At 32.5% G+C, this 19,734-nt stretch overlaps 1 protein-coding gene across 6 annotated transcripts in view; it reads right to left on the bottom strand.

The window, feature by feature from the left end:
* Positions 1–232: 232 nt before the first annotated feature.
* The window catches only part of AGL (amylo-alpha-1, 6-glucosidase, 4-alpha-glucanotransferase), an 86,445-nt gene continuing 66,943 nt past the window's right edge, over positions 233–19,734 (bottom strand). For 4 of the 6 annotated variants that reach the window (XM_036883838.2, XM_036883840.2, XM_036883839.2 and 1 more), the window contains exons 26-34: positions 18,036–18,261; positions 16,742–16,853; positions 10,620–10,755; positions 9,467–9,579; positions 8,453–8,664; positions 7,213–7,310; positions 6,313–6,400; positions 6,069–6,202; positions 233–2,738 (exon numbers count right to left, since the gene is read on the bottom strand). In XM_036883838.2, coding sequence (XP_036739733.1) covers positions 2,621–2,738; positions 6,069–6,202; positions 6,313–6,400; positions 7,213–7,310; positions 8,453–8,664; positions 9,467–9,579; positions 10,620–10,755; positions 16,742–16,853; positions 18,036–18,261 — 1,237 coding nt within the window. In that variant the 3' untranslated portion in view covers positions 233–2,620. Of the gene's footprint in view, positions 2,739–6,068; positions 6,203–6,312; positions 6,401–7,212; positions 7,311–8,452; positions 8,665–9,466; positions 9,580–10,615; positions 10,756–16,741; positions 16,854–18,035; positions 18,262–19,734 lie in introns of those variants that run through there. The other 2 variants (XR_005024506.2, XM_057500460.1) reach the window with 2 other exon arrangements.

The following is a 19,734-nucleotide window of genomic DNA, read 5'->3' as shown; positions in this document are numbered from 1 at the left end:
TGGGAAGAGATTGGGGCCAAGTCAGAGGATCCCAAATGTCCTCTGAGCAGTGATAATTATATTCACTGTTCAAGAAAGGTTTTCCTACAACAGCCTAAAATTTTTCCTCCTCTTTCTGTCCCCCATATACCCTGGAAAAAGATAAACATCCCTTAGAAAGGCAAGTCTTGAATAAATGGTAGTGGTCATCACCAACAAATTCATTGGTAAATAATGAAATGAAAGCAAAATATGGGCCTTTAGAAAAGATTTTTATTTCTTGGCTACAGACATAAAAATGACATTTGCTTACTAGAGAGAACAGTTGAAGAAATACTAGAAATGGATTAGAGTTCACATAGTTTATAATGTTCAAAGATGGGATGACAGCTCTTGTTTCCTCAATTATCTTTGAAACTTATCAAATTATCATAGCATACTGGTAAAACTGGCAAACTTACTTCTCATGTTAGCCTAAGATTGTCAAAATGTAATATAATGGTATCTCACCCAAAATAACTCAGGAATGAAGTATTCTATTTAAATGTTCTTCAGTCAAATGACATTTATTCCTCTAAAGGTTAAAACTGTTATAACTACCATTCATGAAATAATGTGTAACATGCCTTCTTAAACATTAAAATAGACCATGCAGATTATAACGATGTTCTTTCATTAATATTCCTTATTGGGAATATGAAATGCTTAATTTTGTGTGCAACACAATATCTTAAAAAGTTACTGAGGTGGGTATTTGCCCTACTACATGTTACCCAATATGGCTGACCATGTTTTAGACATTCATGTTATTAATTTATTTATTATTAATTTATTTATCACATTTAACTTTCAGTTACTACTTGCTTTCATTGAATATGGCTTTCATTTACTGGTTTTTGGTTACCTTTGTTACCACCTTCAATAAAGCAGCGCAATATAACTACATAAACCTTTCATGACTAATGGTTCCCTCTCTTAAGGAAGGTCATTCCTTTTAAACACACAGGTTAGAGAAGGTTATGTACACATGGAGCAATGAAGAAGGAAGGGAAACTTGGAAACTAAAGCATGTATAGATAGTGGTCAGATTACTATCACAACTGTTCTTAAATTTGTAGGATTTAATCTGCTTTAGGTTGAGAAACCAGAAAAATAAGCTAGTTAAAACTATTCTGAAGTAAGGTGAGCTTGGAGGAAGGGTGTGCAGGTAAGCTTACAGTAAATTGCATGAGCTTTTGAGCATGGGTATTTGAATCTGAAACATTTATATATTTTTCCTATTCAGAAGTTGTGGTTTACTTGTTTTTCTCCTTTATTTTTATTTCTTAGTAATAGTTAAGGTGGTTGGGTTGAACTTTAACTGAGAAAAGTATTACTTATCCATTATTTTGTTAATAAATACACCACTGAGTAATATTAAAAAGTAATGAAAGGGTTTTTGCAACTATTTTCTTTCAGCTGAAAGCATAATGATCTAATTTACATGTTTTCTTCAGACAAAAACTAAAACAGTAAAAAAAAAAAAAAATCCCAATCAGAAAATAAGTACTGTTCAAATTGTTAACTCATATAAATGTAAAAACTTTTCTCCTTTTGATTTGTCTCAGATTTAAGGTATCTTAAAATAATAGGAAGACCTTTTCAAATGATTTTATTGAATTGAAGATAGCTACTGAATTCATATCTATATATTTATTATATTCAGATTGTTCTTAATGCTAAACTTGTCAATATAGGTTTTAGTTAACAGGAAACTAGTTATCTACTATGGTCTATCAATAGATTTGTACACACAAACTAAAAATAATTGCTAAGGTTTAGAAAATTAATATAGCGTTTTTCTTTTTTTAAAGCTCTCACAAATATGCCCAACAGTTTTCATTTTGAAAATGTAAACCATCTCATAGTAGGAAACTGGATCTCCAGTCTAATTTTGCAAAACTATTTTTAGAAAATAAATTCCTAATGCTTGCATTTTTTCACCCACAAAGCCTATGCATCATTTGCACAAGCAAATTATGTTCAGTATACTGTTGGCATTCATATTGACATATCAGTGAAAATATAAAAGCACATTATGAACATCTCTGCTCCAATTATGAACATAATTGTTGCAGGTGGACACTTCCATGACTCAACATTCAGCTAATATTTATTGAATGCATTATGGAAGGTGCCAGGAATAATACAGGGAAAGATGAAAGCATTAACTGACCACAGCCTATTCAGTATGTATTGTTGGTGAAGAAAATATAGATCACAATTTAAAGATACTTTTCTATTTCCTTCATTATTACATTCTCATATGTCATTTTTACTTTTGTACAAATAGAATATTACATATTTTTCTTTTTCAAACTCTGGGTTTCAAACTCATTGAAGAATACTTCCTGAATTCAACAGGAAAATATTCCATTGGTAATGATAATTTTTCCTTCTGATTCAAATCAAAAGTTATCTCTGTACATTAAAGAAAAAAAAGAAAAATCAATGAGTTTAAAGTCACCTAATTGGGCATAAGTGTTATATGAATGAGATTTTTTAAGTGACTGGAATCTGTGCATACAAAGCATTTACATCATATTATGAATTTGAATTCCATAATACAAGTGACTGCATATTTGATAAATCCATGAATCAACTATAAGTCATAAAGAGTTTCAAGAATAGCAGCAATTGACCAGGCTTGTGTTTCACAGCTGAAAGGACAATATTGGCCATTTTCATTGGTCAGTTCCGGAAGTCCTTTCCAAGGGGACCTTAATAAAGAAAGAAAAGACATTTTATGAGATATACTCTAACACATATCTTGTTTGTATTAACAAAATTTGCAATACACCAAGTGCTTTTGCTTTCTAGAGTAGAAAACAATTATATATAGTCATTTGCTATAAAATAAAACAGGATATCCTAAAATGTATGTATAAATAATTCAGACTGAAATTACTATTTGATACTCAAATTTTGGAATTTAAGACTTCCAAATACAAAAGGAACCCTTTATGTATTAAAAACACAGAAGAAACTAGCATTCTGAGCAATATATAATCATGGAGACAAATATTCTCTCAGGCCCATTTTTTTCCTTTTGGAGTAAGTTTGTGAGATTTAAATTGTAGTTCATTGATGTATTATGTTTGATCTTGACAAAATTGTAAAAATAATATGAAACAAATGAAGAAACACTGAGAGCTACAATCAGGAAAAAATGCCAGTTAAAAACAATCTGAATTTCTTTACTCATTTCTCATTCTATGAATAACAATACAGTATTTATTGTGTATTTATTATGTTCTAAGTACTTTATATACATTATCACATTTAATGTTCACAGCAACCCTGTAAGGTAGGTAACCATAATCATTCCTATTTACTGAGCAGGTAAAAGAGCTTTATAGAGGTTAATAACTTGTTCCAGGTCTATCAGAACACAGCATTATTATCATATCTAATTTAGTCTTAATTTCAATATAATTTCTTCAATATGAAACATGAATGTAAAAAAATATTCTATAATGTTTCATTTTTTAAGTTGGGCTGTAGGAACATGTCTGATTCACGGGTATGCTTTGTAACTCGTGACTATGTGACATATTTGATATTCAAGTTAAATATTTGTTGGTATTCTGTAGGTATTAAATATTTCATAATATAAATGGAGAAAATAATTCCATTAGGTAAATATGGTCATATTTTGGATAATACTAACATCAGCTAGGTATCATATTTAAAAAGCTGTCATAGACATATGTAAAATACAGAAAACTTATTTGTTTCCTAGTGTTCAAGGTACTTACTTCTAAGTAAAATGCCAAATTACTAAAGTTGGGTACCTGGGTATTTCCAATGCATTGAATTGTGTATCTCTTCACACGTTGGAAGTCCTAACCCTCTGTACCTCAGAATATGAACTTATTTGGATATAGGGTTGCTACAGATATAATTAGTTAAGATGAGGTCGTACTGGAATAGAGTGGGTGCCTAATCCAGTATGACTGATGTCCTTATAAAATGCAGAGATTTGGACTCAGACATGCACACAGGGAGAATGCCAGGTAACGCCTGGAGGTATGCCGCCACCAGCCAAAGGGTTATCCGAAGCTAGGAGAGATAGTTGGGGGGAGACCCATCAGAGAGAGCACAGCCTTGCCAACACCTTGGTTTCAGGTTTCTGCCTCAGAACTGTTAGATAATAAAGTTCTGTTGTTTAAGCCACTCAGTTTGTGGTACTTTGTTATGGCAGTCCTACCAAACTAATACAGTACTGAAATTAAAAAATAAAACAAGCTTATAGAGCCACTAATTTGCTGCTCATAATTAGTTGTGGAACTGGAAGATGGAACACAGCCATACTGGTATATCCCTTCTTTTCTGAAAAATTCACTCTTCGAGTCACTAGGTGGGACAAAGAAGGCTGGTGACCACAATTGGGAAGAGGGATGGATAGTGGGAGTAGCGCAGGTAACTAATTACAGTACCTATATGATTTAGTATCTGGTCCACGTTACATGTACTACTGTAGTAATCCTCAAAACAATCCCAGCACATCCATTATACAGATGAGGAAACTAAATTTAGAGAAGTTAAGTAAGCTGGTAAGTGGAGGAGTGAATAGTAACAATAGAATAATCATAATAGTGGTAGCTACTTTATATAGTTTTTTTGGATTAAATGAATAATGTCACATAAATGCATTTAGAATAATGCCTGGAACATAGTAAGTAATCAATAAATGTTAACTGCTATTGTTATAATTGTTACTGTCATGAGGTAAAGAAGGGAGACCTAATTCTATGGAGATCACAAGGTTTTCAGGAAAAGAGGAAAGCAGCAATGTCAAACACTACAACCAGGTCAAAGAAGAGAATTGCAAGGAAATCTTGGGATCTGGGAACCAGAAAGGATGTTGTTGAGTGGCTTTAGCTAGAATGGTTAAGGTGAACCAAGAGCCAGATCACAGGTGGTAATCGGTCACTAAGTGGGTGATCAGAAGCAAAAGGAAAGAGGTTACTCCTATAGGAAGGGTGCTGAAAAGAGAATAGAATGACAGGATAAGGCTGGAGGCAGGAACAACATGAAGGGACTCTATTTTAGGATGGGATGTCCAAATTTTTGTAGCTTAAGAAGGAAAGATCAAATGGAATACCAAGAGAGGAAAATTATTGAAGAGAGGTCATGAAAGAGGTGGGAGGGATGGGTCACAGGTGAATGTACTAGAATGATGCCTGCAGAGCAGGATATTCTTACTTCCCATAGACAAAAGAGAAGCCAGAGAAAATAAATGCAAATAATGAGAAGTACTGTGGGGCACGAAAGGATGGGATGTAAGAATGTTCACACCACAGACTCAGCTCAATCTCTAGATGAGGTAGAAGCATGGCAGAATTGGGGTTTTCTGTGACTATTTAAGCTAATGAAAATCAACTTTGAAAAAATGAAAACAAACTTTGACAGAACATTCATAGTGATAGGTGAAATATCCTCATGGTCATAATAAAGGACACAAAATTTATGCTGTTTATGAATAATTATTCTGAGCAATAATATGTACATATATTTATGTATAATCTAGAATTTGAGAAATTAAGTTTTTGACTGAATTTGTATCTTCTTATACAGACACATAATTCTGACACTATTTATCTGCTAATAATTAGGACAAGGGAGGTGACAAATGGGTTTGAAAAAATAGTTAAAAGGCCAATTCTAATATTTTAATTATAATGAAAGCATTTCTGACAATTATTTATTGATACATGTTTAAATCAGCTAACTCAAAAGACCCAGCCTAAGTGCTTTAAGTTTTTATATTTATTCTATGCTAATAACATATCCAAAGGTATCAGTTAACTTTTAAAAATCAAAAACTATTCCACATATAAATCATGTAATATCACATCCTTAAATGAAAATAAATAAGAACATAAAATAATTCAAGGAAGGTGAAAATTATATCACAGAACTTGTCATGTTAAAGGGTAAAGCTTTCAAATTTCACTGGGGTATCTAGAGTATACATAAATGAATTCTAAGGAAATATCTAATAAATTGACTAAAGTTATACAAATTACATGCCCCTGATGACTTACCTCTCAAGATGAACATAATGTCGGGAAAGAACATTTTTAACCAAATATATAGTCTTTGCAGTGGTCTCTGGACCCATCAACTTGGAAAAATATAATTTTGCTCGAAGAAAATACCCAATGAGCCACAGCCACTCCTGTAAAAAGATAATTTAAAAGTAAAGAAAAAATAAAGAGCAGTGAACATCTAGAATTATTTGAAAAATAACTTCAACTGAAAACTGAGAAAAGAGAAATGATTTCTTACAGGTCCTTGGTGATAATTGAAACCTTTAGCAAGATTGTAGTTGTCATTGTCTAAGGCATTGTCATAAATTCCACAGTAAACCATATCACTGCAAAATGATGGGAATTTAGGACAAAAAAAGATCAGACATTACATAGGAAGCATTTGAAAAATTTTTAAATTACAAAAGTAAGAGAAATAATCAAGTTATTTTGTCTTCCAGTTTATAGCATAGACTTAGCATCCATTTAACCTTAAATTAGTATATACTGAATTCAGGTGACTTTAATAATGTGTTAGGGAATGATTATCAAATACTTAACTGGCTACTACAAACAAATATAAAATATTTGGTATCTTACCTTCAAGGAGTTAGTCTAACACTTAATACTGGTTAAAGTCCTATGTTTAATATTTTAAAAAGCCAAGAGAGAGCTGCATGCACATATTATTTAGCAATATGGATGGAACTACTAGGAGTAGCAACTGAGAATATAAAGATTGTCTCTAAGGAGACAACATGTCTTTACTTCCAATGCCCATAATAATTATGTACTTCCAATGCCCATAATAATTATGTATTACTTTTACAATAAGGAAAAATAAGCATTAGAAAATATTCATAACATATTAGTTTTATAAATATAAATCTCCTATTGATTAGTGGATATAGGACAAGCAAAAGGTATTTTGAATATTGTTTAATGAAAATACAGAAGGTATTTTGAAAAACACAGTTTGAATGCAGTTTTACTGGAGATTTTATTTACAAGCAAAGAAAAAAGCCATATAATACCAACAACATTCTTAATACCCTTCAACCTATTCTGGAAACAAAGTTTTCATTTCAAGATTAAATATAATTAAATATAATTATATACTAAATATAGTAAGAACAACATTCTTAATACTTTAACTTACTCTGGATCCAAAGTTTTCATGCCAAGGGGACCAAGCAGTTTTTTTTCTGCAGTCTCCAAAGCTTTCCATGATTTTTCTGCAGTAAAGAGCTCAGGGGCCTAATGAATGTTAAATACAAACATATACATTTTTTAAGATCACAGAAGAATTAGCTTCTACCCATAGTGGAACATCACCTATTCAAAAACTTGAAAAAGAATGAAAATGATTTAAAAATACAGTGTGGTCAGAATTTGAGTACAGACACTTAACCAGATCAAATTCTATGCAGCTGACTCAGAGGCTCCTAGAGGTCATTATTTCCTTGAGTCATTTCAAGAAAGTTTACCAGCCAGAAGGAAGTTACCACAGTGAAAATGATGGCAGACTGCACTTAAACTCATCTAATTCATTTTTCAGAAGATTTACAATAGCTTCCTTTAAGCACAGCTGGTAACCATTTTTTATTTCTGGGGTCATAATAAAGTACAGAAGGACTTGCACTCCACAAGTAAGAGTAAATTTACTTGTGATATGGGGAAGGAGAAAAAGCCCTGGTGATGAAGAACGAACATTAATTTTGATGGTTAAATGAAATTAAATGCACTAAGCTACCTTTATGTACCTTTACATTTTTCTACTAAAATTAATAGTACTATGTTCAGTGCTCTTTTTGACAAAGTGGAAACAGCTAGGTAGGCATGGAAGAACACATATCCTCTCTATTTTATTGCCCTGTAGTTTATTTTTAAACTAAGTAGAGATAAAATAAGGAGGGTCTAAGATGTTTGGCTAGATAGAACTAAGTTCAGCAATACAACACAGAAAACAGATTGTGAGTTGAAACCTACCCAGATCTTTCCAACTAGTGTGCTGAGCCATTACTCATGGCACAGGTTTGCAGAAACACAGATGCTCTCAGCTTTCAAGGCTGCTGTGTGGGGTGATCTGGCACAAGCAACTTAATCCATTTAGCCTAGTGTGTGCTGTGCAAATACCATTTCTATGTATGCTACGAAGTGAAAACCATTGGAAAACATTTCTTTAGTCACTATCCATTATTTTCTATTTTTTAATACTGAATGTTATAGGTTGAGGGGGATAGCATAAGGCTTTATTAATTAGAAAAGACTATATAAAGCTAGCTAGAAAACAGTGTACTTTTTAGCAATTAAATGAATTTGAAAACAAATGGGAATAAACAAATAAATAAACTCCTTCACAATGTTTTTGAAATTTGAAAATAATAAACATCACTTACTACAACCATTGCTATGGTAAAATTAGGCCTGAGCTGGTAGTCACACCAAGGGCTCGAAGCCCCGTAACTATCTTTGTATATGCCCCGTTTGTGAACCAGATTAGGATGCTTTTCATTCACATCTGAAGGGTCTTCTGACACATAAAACAGCTTTTCAAAGTGGTCTTGAATTTTTCTGTTCCATTCATCATATGAGACTGTCACAACCTTTCCTGAAACATCATAAAAGATATGGCAGTTTTAAGCATAAAGAAACCCATACATTTAGTTACAGGTAATATATTATCTACTTTATGAGAGTGTTGGGGTCTTCTGAAGGGCACTAGTCTGAAGTTAAAAATAATCTTTCGTTATATTAGCAAAAAAGGATTAGACTCTAGCAAATGATCTGATTTGTCTTTCTTTGTATCACTTTTATGTTTGATAAAGTTACCTTTATTGAGCCCTTTGAAATGAGGCAAGTCTGAATTGAGATATTCTAGAAGTGCAAATTATACACTGGATTTCAAAGACTTAGTATACCCCAAAGGAATATATAACATAGCTCATAAATAATTTCATACTGATTACATGTTGATAAAATATTTAGCATATATTAAAATATCACAATTTCATCTGCTTCTTTTTTCTTAAAGAATACACATAGTAGATAATCTAAAATGATGTATATGACTTAAATTATATTTCTATTGGACAGCATAGTTTTAGAAAAAGATGTAAAGCTTTCATAACTTTCACAAAAATGCAACTTGGTCACAGTCACATGGAGGGCAAAGAAAAGTACAGAAAGGTAATAATCATGATGGTTTTCATATCTCAGTTCAATAGTGCTATAAAAATATGATTAGTATCCATGTTTGACATAATTGTCACACTAGTGAATTAATGGTTTCTCTTTCCTCCTAATCTTAAGGGTTTTCTAATATTAGTTCATTGAGTCAAAAGATGATTATGTAGATTAAGAACAGAGACAGTACATTCAAAGTTTCTTTGTAAATAAAATGAACAGCTTACCATGTCTTTTTACTGTGACTTCATGATAAGGAAAAATATTTTTTTTTGATAATTCCAGCAACCAACGGATGGCAGATTTACTCAGGCCCACAATTTCTACAGCAGATCCATCTCTAAAATCATAAATTAATTTTATTCTGTGAGTTAGTCAATTTGGTACTACTTAAAGGACATTGAATAAAGAATTTTGATGAATTACATAATTCATGTATTATAAAAACAAATGTTCATTTAAAAGCCTTCACTTTATAGGAACGTATATTGCATATGTAAGAAATCTTTCCTCTTACAATTTTGCCACTGCTTACCTTCTTAACATATTTAAATTCTGTGACATATAATGGGGATTATGGAAAAAAAGGAGATGGTAACCAGAAAAAGGTAAGAATAAGGAATCTGAGATATTGAAATGGAGTACCAGAGAAAAGACAGAAAACATGAGATATAGGACTGGAGAAAGCCAAGGAAGGTAAACATAATAATTTAAAAGTTCATTTTTAAGGAAAATGAAAGGGAAGTACAAGATCAAATAGTGTACCAAAATAAACAGGTTCAAAAAGAATCTGCAAAGCATGTAATAACTGCTACTGTTATTAAATGATTTTTTTGGACAATTATGACTAATGATAAAATTTAAAATAAGAAAATAGTTTCTCAGACTTGATACTGTATTAAGTATTTGAAATCATAAAAAGAAATGATGGGATAAAAAACTAAAAAATTAGGGAGGAAAAAGGTTCAGAAAATGAAAAGATTTCATATGGGTTGGCATAATTGCTTGTTTTCTACATTTTTAAAAGAGGCATTACTAAAGGGCATAATGAAATGTTTACAATGAAAGCACTTCAGGTCAAGGAAATAGCTCAACCACAAGGATAACAAATCATAAAACTTTCCTTTGAAATGCTTGTAGAGAATCAACCCATGAGAACTTCTGGAGAGAACAGCTTTACTTGATAACTTATGACATGAAGATTATATACAATATCAAGATATTGGGGGGTACTGAGGGGTGAGTGGAAGAGGAAGTGTGAGGGAGAAATGGAGATTTTTGATTGACTTAATATGAAGACTTCATGGTTAGCAGAATAAAAGATTTCACAAGTAGGTGGTTTTTAAGAAGGTATAATTATGTAAGCATCATAAACACTACCTTGGAGTAGCTGGGATTCCTCTGTTTCTAGCTCTGTCACTTTCTCCCATTTTATCCATCCATGTGCCACAATTTAAGCGATTTCCTCCATAAACAAATCCTGTTTCTTCATCAACCCCTGCAGTTATATTAAAACCTAAAAAAGTAAAATAAAACACTCATAATACTTAAAAGGAATATAATAAACTGGGACAACTACTTGGGGGAGTAATTTGGTAATACCTTAAAAGTTGAAGACATTCACAGTCTATACCACATTTTAATTTCATTTCTAGATATATACTCTAGAGAAACCCTTACCTATGGGCACAAGGAGAAACATAAAAGGATATTCACTGCAACAGTGCATGTCTTAGCAAGAAAATAACTGCTGGTAACAGTTAACTAAATAAAAGAATTGGTTTATTCATGCCATGGAAAACCCTATACCATTTTAAATTAATGAACTGTATTTACATGAAGCAAAATGGATAAATTCCCCCCAAAATGAGTAAATAAGTTACAAAAGGATATGTATAAGATACCTTTTCTGTAAAGGTTTAAAACGTTGATAATACCAATATATACAACCATGTTTATCATAACTATGTCTAATATGATATTTGTATAAAATTTGAAAACAGAATTACATATAGTATATATATATATATATACATTAGAGTATATAATAATATACTGAATATATACTACATAATATATATATGTAATTTACACATACTCCAACACATAAACACATAAAGTACAAAAACATACATGGAAATAGTAAGTCCTGATTATAGGATAGTCATTAATTCTAAAGAGGAAGGGCAGAGAAAGACATAGAGATGAAACTTTAGGTATGTCTGTAGTGGTTTATTTCTTTTCCAAACAAAAGAAAAAGGGCTTAAGAAAATAAGGCGAAGTATTAGTATGTGTCTAATTTTAGTTCTAGGCTCAAAGGTATAATTTACATTACTTTCTATATATTGAAATGTTCATAATTAATATAAAAAACTAAAATAATTTAGAGATATCACAAAAAAGGTTCTTATATTATAAGATCTATTTCTATTTAGTTCTCTTAGTGAAGATAAGAAAAGCATCAGTGTTTATTAACAGCTCAGTTGGGTATAAAATGTGTATGCTATCACTACAAACAATAAATTGACTAAAGGAATTTAGGTTCTTGAGTCTACATCAAAATTTGCTGATAAGTTAGTATGTTATCTGAAAAATCTGGAATAGATCATTTAAAAAGCTTACCATTTTATGTTAACAACAATAGAGTTAAAAAAAAGCAAAAAAAAAAAAAAAAAAGAAAAGAAAAGTCCATGATTCCATTACCCTAACAAAACTATTATATTATATAATTGCTTTCTAGTGTTTTCATGTAATAGTAAAAATCTTCACAAATATTTTGATATCTAACTATTTTTGTGTATTAGATTTGACACTCATATATTTTATAGTCTTTAATAGTTATAATTTATAGCACCATACTAAGTGCTTTAACATACATATTTCATTGAATCCTCATATCAGTCTTTGGGGGTAGGTGCTGTTATTATCTCCTTTTTACAAATGTAGAAGAAAGTGAGGCAAAGACAAGTTAAAGCTTTTCTAAGGGAATGCAACTAACTAGAAAATGATCAGAGATGGGATTTCAAGATAACAAGTATGGTTCCAGCACCAGTGTTTTCATTCACTACTATGTTGTGTCCTGTGATAATTTAGTAGAGGAAAAAAATGGTGATCCACCTTATCATGAATTTGTTTGGTGAGACTGAATGCTCCTCTCATGTTTATCAATGGATTCTTATACAGCAAAACATGTACTCACAACAATGCAAAAATCTTTGGGATGCTGCAAAAGCAGATCTAAGAGGGAAATTTACAGTGTTATATACTACCTCAAGAAACAAGAACCATCCCAAATATACAGTCTAATCCTGCATCTAAAGGGACTATAAAAAGAACAAACAAAGCCCAAAGTTAGTAGAAGGAAGAGAAAAATATAATGCAGAGCAGAAATAAATGAAATAGACACACACACACACACAAAGAGTACAAAGGATCAATGAAACTAAGAGCTGGTTCTTTCAAAAGATAAATAACATTGATAAACCTTTAACTAGAGTCATCAAGAAAAAGAGATGACTCAAGTAAAATCAGAAATGAAAGAGAAGTTACAACTGATACCACAGAAATACAATTGTAAGAGATTACTATGAAAAAGTATATGCTAATAAATTGGACAACCTAGAAGAAATGCATACACTCCTAGAAACATGCAGTCTCCCAAGATCAAACCAGGAAGAAATAGAAAATCTGAATAGGCCAATTACTAGTAATGAAATTGAGTGGTAATCAAAAAATTCCCAACAAACCAAAGTCCAGGAGTAGACGACTTCACAGGGGAATTCTTCCAAACACTTAAAGGAGAGTTAATACCTATCTTTCTCAAATTATACTAAAAAATTGTAGAGGGAGGAAAGCTTTCAAATTCATTCTATGAGGCCAGCATCACCTTAATACCAAACCCAAACAAAGTCACTATAAAAATAAAATAAAATTACAGACCAATATCCCTGATAAACACAGATGCAAAAATCCTCAAGAAAATATTAGCAAACCAAATTCAAAAATGTGTTAAAAGGATCATTCACCATGACCAAGTGGAATTTATTCCAGGGTACAAGGATGGTTCAACATCCACAAATTAATCAATGATACACCACATTAACAAAAGGAAGGATAACAACCATAACATCACCTCAATAGATGCTGAAAAAGCATTTGACAAAATAGAATATCCATTAATGATAAAAATTCTCAACAAAGTGGATATTAGAGCGAACATATCTCAACATAATAAATGCCATATATGACAAACCCACAGCTAACATCATACTCAATGGCAAAAAGGTGAAACCTTTTTTTTTAAGATCAGGAACAAGACAAGGATTCCTATTCTCACCACTTTTATTCAACATAGTCCTGGAAGTACTAGCCATAGCAATGAGGTAAGAAAAAGAAATAAAAGACATTCATATTGGCAATGGAAGAAGTAAAACTGTCCTTTTGCAGATGACATGATACTATAGACAAAAAAACCCTAAAGACTCCATGAGAAAACTACTATAATTAATAAATTAATTCTGTAAAGTATACAGAAACCTGTTGCATTTCTATATACAAATAATGAACAGGAAGAAAAATTAAGAAATAAATTCCATTTACAATTATACTGAAAAGAATAAAATATCTAGGAATAAATTTAACCAAGTTGGTGAAAGACCTATACTCTGAAAACTATAAGAAACTGATGAAAGAAACTGAAAAAGATACAAATAAATGGAAAGCTATTCCATGTTCCTGGATAGAAGAATTTATATTGTTAAAATGGCTATACTGCCTAAAGCAATCTACAGATTCAATGCAATCCTTATCAAAATACCAATGGCATTTTTCACTGAACTAGAGCAAATAATCTTAAAATTTGTATGAACTACAAAAAAGCCCAAATATCCCAAGCAATCTTGTGAAAGAACAAGGCTGGGATATCAATGCTCCCTGATTTCTAACTATACTACAAAGCTACAGTTATCAAAACAGTATAGTACTGGCACAAGAAGAGATACATAGACTACTGGAACAGAATACACTAAATGTAAGACCTGAAGCTATAGAACTCCTAGAAGAAAGCATAGGCAGTAAACTCTTGGACCATCAACATTAGAAATTTTATTCTGGATATATCTCCGCAGGCAAGAGAAACAAAAGCTAAAATAAACAAGTGGGACTATAACAAACTAAAAATCTGTACAGCAAAAGAAACCATCAACAACACAAAAAGGTAGTCTATTGTATGGGAGAATATATTTGCAAATGATGTATCTGATAAGGCGCTAATGTCCAAAATATACAGATAATTCATACAGTTCAACACCAAAAAGACAAACAATCTGATCAAAAAATGGACAGAGAACCTGAAGAGACATTTTTCCAAAGAAGACATATAGATGGCCAATAGACACATGAAAAGATGTTCAACATCACTAATCATCAGGGAAATGCAAATCAAAATTATAATTAGATAGCACCTCATACCAGTCAGAGTGCTACAATATAAGAGCCAAGAATAAAAAGTGTTGGTAAGGATGTGGTGAAAAGGGAACTCTCATACACTGTTGGTAGGATTGCAATTTGGTGCAGCTACTATGGAGATTTCTCAAAAAACAAAATAGAAATACCACATGATTCAACAATTCCACTTCTGGGAATTTACCCTAAGAAAACAAAGTCACTCATCTGAAAAGATATAATATGCACTCCTATGTTTATTACAGTATTATTTACAATAGCCAAAATATGGAACAACTTAAATGTCCACTGATAGATGAATGGACATAGAAGAAGTGGTATATATATATACAATGGAAATATTCTGCCACCAAAATGAATGAAATCTTGCCATTTGCAACAACATGGATGGACCTATAGGGTGTTCTACTAAATGAAATTAAGTCAGACAGAGAAAGACAAATACCATATGATTTCACTTACATGTGGAATCTAAAAAACATTTTGAAAACAAACAAAACAGAAATAGACTCCGAAACAGAACAGACAGGTGGTTACCACAGGAGAGGGTGGTGGGAGGATGGGTAAAACAGGTGAAGGGGAAAAAAATTAGTGAGAAAGTTTGATATCTTCATCTGGGTGATGGTTACATGAGTGGAAAAAAAAAGAAAAAACAAAAACCAAAAAACATGTACTTATCATATGACCTGATCACATTCTTAGGCATTTATCCCATAGAAATGAAAACATGTTCACACAAAAACCTACATATGAATGTTCAGAGTAGCTTTACTTGTATTAGCCAGAGAACTAAATGTCCTTCAGCAAATGAATGGTACATCCATGAAAGAGAATACTACTTAGCAATAAAGAGGAGTAAACTACTGATACAGGCAACAATGTGGATGGATCTCAAGGGGAATTATGCTTAGTGAAAGAACCAATCCCAAAAGGTTACATACCATATGATTCCATTTATATACATTCTTAAAATGACATACTTCAGGGATGCAAAAGAGATTAGCAGTTTGCGAGAGACCAAGGATGGTTGGTGTGAATATAAAGGGATAAAACAAGGAAGATCTTTGTGGTGATAGAACAGTCCTGTATCTTGATTGTGGTAACAGTTAAATGAAGCTATAACCTGGGGTAAAACTGCACAGAACTACACATACACAAAATGAGTAAATTTCAAAATAGAGAAAACTAAATATGGTCTATAATCTAGTTAATAGCATTACATTAATGTCATTTTCCTAATTTTGTTATTATGCTACAGTTATATAAGTTGTCGTCACTGGGGGAAGTGAGGTGAAGGGTTCAGGGCACTCTTATGTATCATTTTCCCAATTCTGTGAGCCTCTACTTCTTTCAAAATTAAAAAGTTAAACAAATATACATGTACATAAAGCAATATATGTTTTACAAGACAACAAGTAAATATACAATAAACTCACTGGGAAGTCTCTAAGGGGATTAGGTAATAAGATGAAATAAATTATAACTAGCCTTACTATGGCTGGTAAAATGGTGTGCTGTAAGAATAGGAATATGATAAACTTCAAAGAGGTTAAGGAAGTGTCATCTATTTTAACTCTGTATACAAATTAACATTTTTACAGAAAGTATTTTATAAGAGCCTAGGTTATAGACACAGACAGGCTACAGATGAAATTCCAGCTGCCACTTAGTAGCTGTGTGATTATGGGCAAACTACTCTGTCAATCTTATCAATAAAAATGAGAACAATATAACTCAGCCATGTTCTTGGGGATATTAAATGGGAATAACATAGGTAAACAACACCTAGCACAGAGTGAGCAATTATTAGCAATTATTATTATGACTATAAAATGACCTTTCAAATTGGCTGAAAAGATATAAAATACTGTTTTTTCCTCAAAAAACTAAAACTACCCTGGTGAGATCAGGAATCATGTTTATCTTTTTCATTGTTATTCTGAAGTTCTACACACACACACAAATTGTCAATTACATGAACAATAACAAGGTTTAATTCCACCTCATTAGTAAATTTTTACAATGTAAAGTTAATGTACCTTCATCCTTCATGTTTCGATCTATCTGTGGACCAGCATTTCTTTCTCGGAACTGTATGCCCTGCATATGTCTTTGCATAACTTCCTGTATCACTTCAAACAGTGGTTGATCCTGGTTGAGACATAATGGATGTCATCTCTGTTAGAAATTACATTTTTTCTTATCTTCTCTTAAATCCCACAACTGAAGCTTTGTGACAACATATATTTTCCTTTGGAGAGTGAAATGGGAATCAGGAATGGGACTGAGGAAAGAAGCAGCTCCTGTATATACAATCAAATAATGCAGCAGACCTTTGGCATATGAATGTATCACACATTTGATATTTGACTCTTCATGTCCATGACATGAAATAATTTGTAACTTTGCTTTCACTTGAAAATGAATCTTGTGAGCTTGGGTAGTTTGTATTAGTCTGAATTGCTCAGCTAATCAATTAATCTAGCTTATTATACAGAAATTTGAATTTTAAATTGGCATTGCTGTTCTTACTCATCCACATGGTAGCAGGGATAAATGAATGATATGCTAAAGCAGTAATTTAGGTCAAAACTTTTTTTGACAAATGTTCTTTGAATAATTTATGATATAAACTTCTAGGGGGCACAATCTATGCTCATCCTGAGATAGTTTAGAAGTCCCCCACATAAATATAACAAGCCAACTGTAACATAAAGGCAGATCAGAAGGGGTCAAAGTATAGTCTGACTACATTATTGACAGGGGAAAAAACTGCTCAACAATGTTTATTCTGCACTGTTCATAAAATAAACTCTGAACTCCCTGGACTGGTAATCAAGGCTTTCTACAACCTAATTCACCCTTCCCACAATCTCTTACGACCCTGTAGGTTCCCTACATAAAAGCCAAACTAGACTGAGCAATATGTCTAACTGTGTTTCAGTCCACCTTTGTGCTTTACTATTCCTTTTACCTTTGATGACTTCTCACAACTTCCCTCACCTCTGCTGAAATCCTACTTACTTTTAAAAGTTCAGTTTAGGTGAAATTTTAGCTGCTTTCTGCAGTCCTCACTGAGACCAGCTTACTAGACCATCTCTCTCCCTTTTCTGAGACTACATAGTATTTCCCGTATCTCTTTTTGCAAAGATCATATTATGTACATATCATCTCTTCTACCACATTGCAAATTCCTTAAGCAGTAAGTCTTATTTCTGCAATCTTTCAGAGTACTAGCGGGTGCTAATAAATACCACTATTTGAAGAATTCTCAAGATTCAGATTAAACGCAATTTTTCAGGGAAAGAAATTATTTTAAGAAATCATTTTTACCAGTGTGCCAGCAGACAAAGGAACAGAATCATCTGTAGGATACATTCTGGAAACTGGGCACTTGAGAATGTCTAGGCCATTTGGAACCATTTTACAGTAATCTTGAATACACTGTAGCCACCACCACACAGCATCCCGGCAATTGTATCTGGCATGAGTTCCTTCACCCAGGAGATTAGGAATAAGACCATGTCTCAGGGTACCAGCAAATGCTAAAATAATATTCCTAAAACAACAGAATTAGGCAGATCATTTGACATGAAAGCAATCACTTAAAAAACTGAAGTCACTTTTGGTGACTATTATTTTGGATGCATTTTCTTTCCTGCCCTTATTTCTTTGTATTTTCATATATAAAGTGGTCATACTATGTTAGAACAAGCATTGAGTGAAGTTAGGAACCTTGATCCTAGACCTGGCTTTGTTTCTGTCTTTGCTGCCATCTGTTTCTAATAATCTGTGTGACTTACCCTCTCTGGGATAGTTTTCTCAACTGTGGAGTTAGGGATTAAACAGCATGATTTTTAAGGTCCCTCATAGCTCTAGTCTCTAGTTTTGATATCCTTGGTATTTCAAAATTCAAGTAACCAAGAACATGAACTTTATTATTTTAAATAGCAGATATCAAGAGCAAAGCAAACATAAGAAAGTAATTGAATAAAAGCTGACTTTGAAAAACATAATTTATTTTCAAAAACTGATAGAGGATATTTATCTTTTAAAATGTTATTACACTATCATGTATCAAATGACAACTTTTTAAGATGGCGTGGCATCCTAAAAAGAGATTAAACTAAGAAATAAGACTGAGGTTTAAATTCTATCTAATGTTGCCATCTGAATGACAATGGAAAAGTCATTTAAAATGTCTAGGCCTCAGGGCTTTTTGGCTAAACAATTTAGAAGTTTAATTAATTTTACAGCTCAATTTAATACCCATCTCTTAAATAATGGTGTAGTGGGAAACTCTTTAGTTTCTGCAGTACAAAAGTGTTAGTTTGGATGGTGACACTTCCAATTAATAAAAGGTCAGAATGCTAGCAATCTTTTAACCATCCTGAACAATGTCATACACTTGAAAGTTGAATAAAAAGTTGAAAAAATTCCTCTGCCATTAGCACCTCTGCAGAGAGAGGAAGTAGAATGCTCTGTGGTAAAGGAGCCATGTGTCCCCCAATGACTTTCTTTCATGTCCCAACCTACCTTAAAGCTGACTGTGGCCAGATGACAGCATTCTAAGGCAAAAGAATGTGAATGGAACTGGTGTGTTTTAAGTACAAGGAACTTGTGTACTGTTCCCAGGCTCTCTTTCCCTCTCTGCAAGCTGACTGGAGAGGACTCAGAGACCCTGGAAGATGGTCAGTACTCCAGATGATCCTCAAGATGAACAAGCCTGCCTCCCTCAATCACTATGTGGAAAGCTGCCTCCTGAACACTCAATATTAGACCAGAAGCAAGACATAAGTTTCATTTGTGAAAAGCCACTGAAATTTAAGAGTTGATAATTTATAACAGTTAGCACTACCCTAACAAATACATTATCCTCTGGGAATCATCTAGATTTGGGGTGGGCAAACTTTCTCTGTTAAGGGCCAGATAGTAAATATTTCAGACTTTGTTGGCCATATATTTTGCAGCCATATATTCTTCTTCATTTTTAATGACTCTTCAAAAAGGTGAAACACATTCTTTGCTCACA

Source organism: Manis pentadactyla, chromosome 4 (assembly GCF_030020395.1).
Source record: "Manis pentadactyla isolate mManPen7 chromosome 4, mManPen7.hap1, whole genome shotgun sequence".
Taxonomy (NCBI): domain Eukaryota; kingdom Metazoa; phylum Chordata; class Mammalia; order Pholidota; family Manidae; genus Manis; species Manis pentadactyla.
Note: the sequence above shows the minus strand (reverse complement) of the source record. Positions and strands in the feature narration are given on the sequence as shown.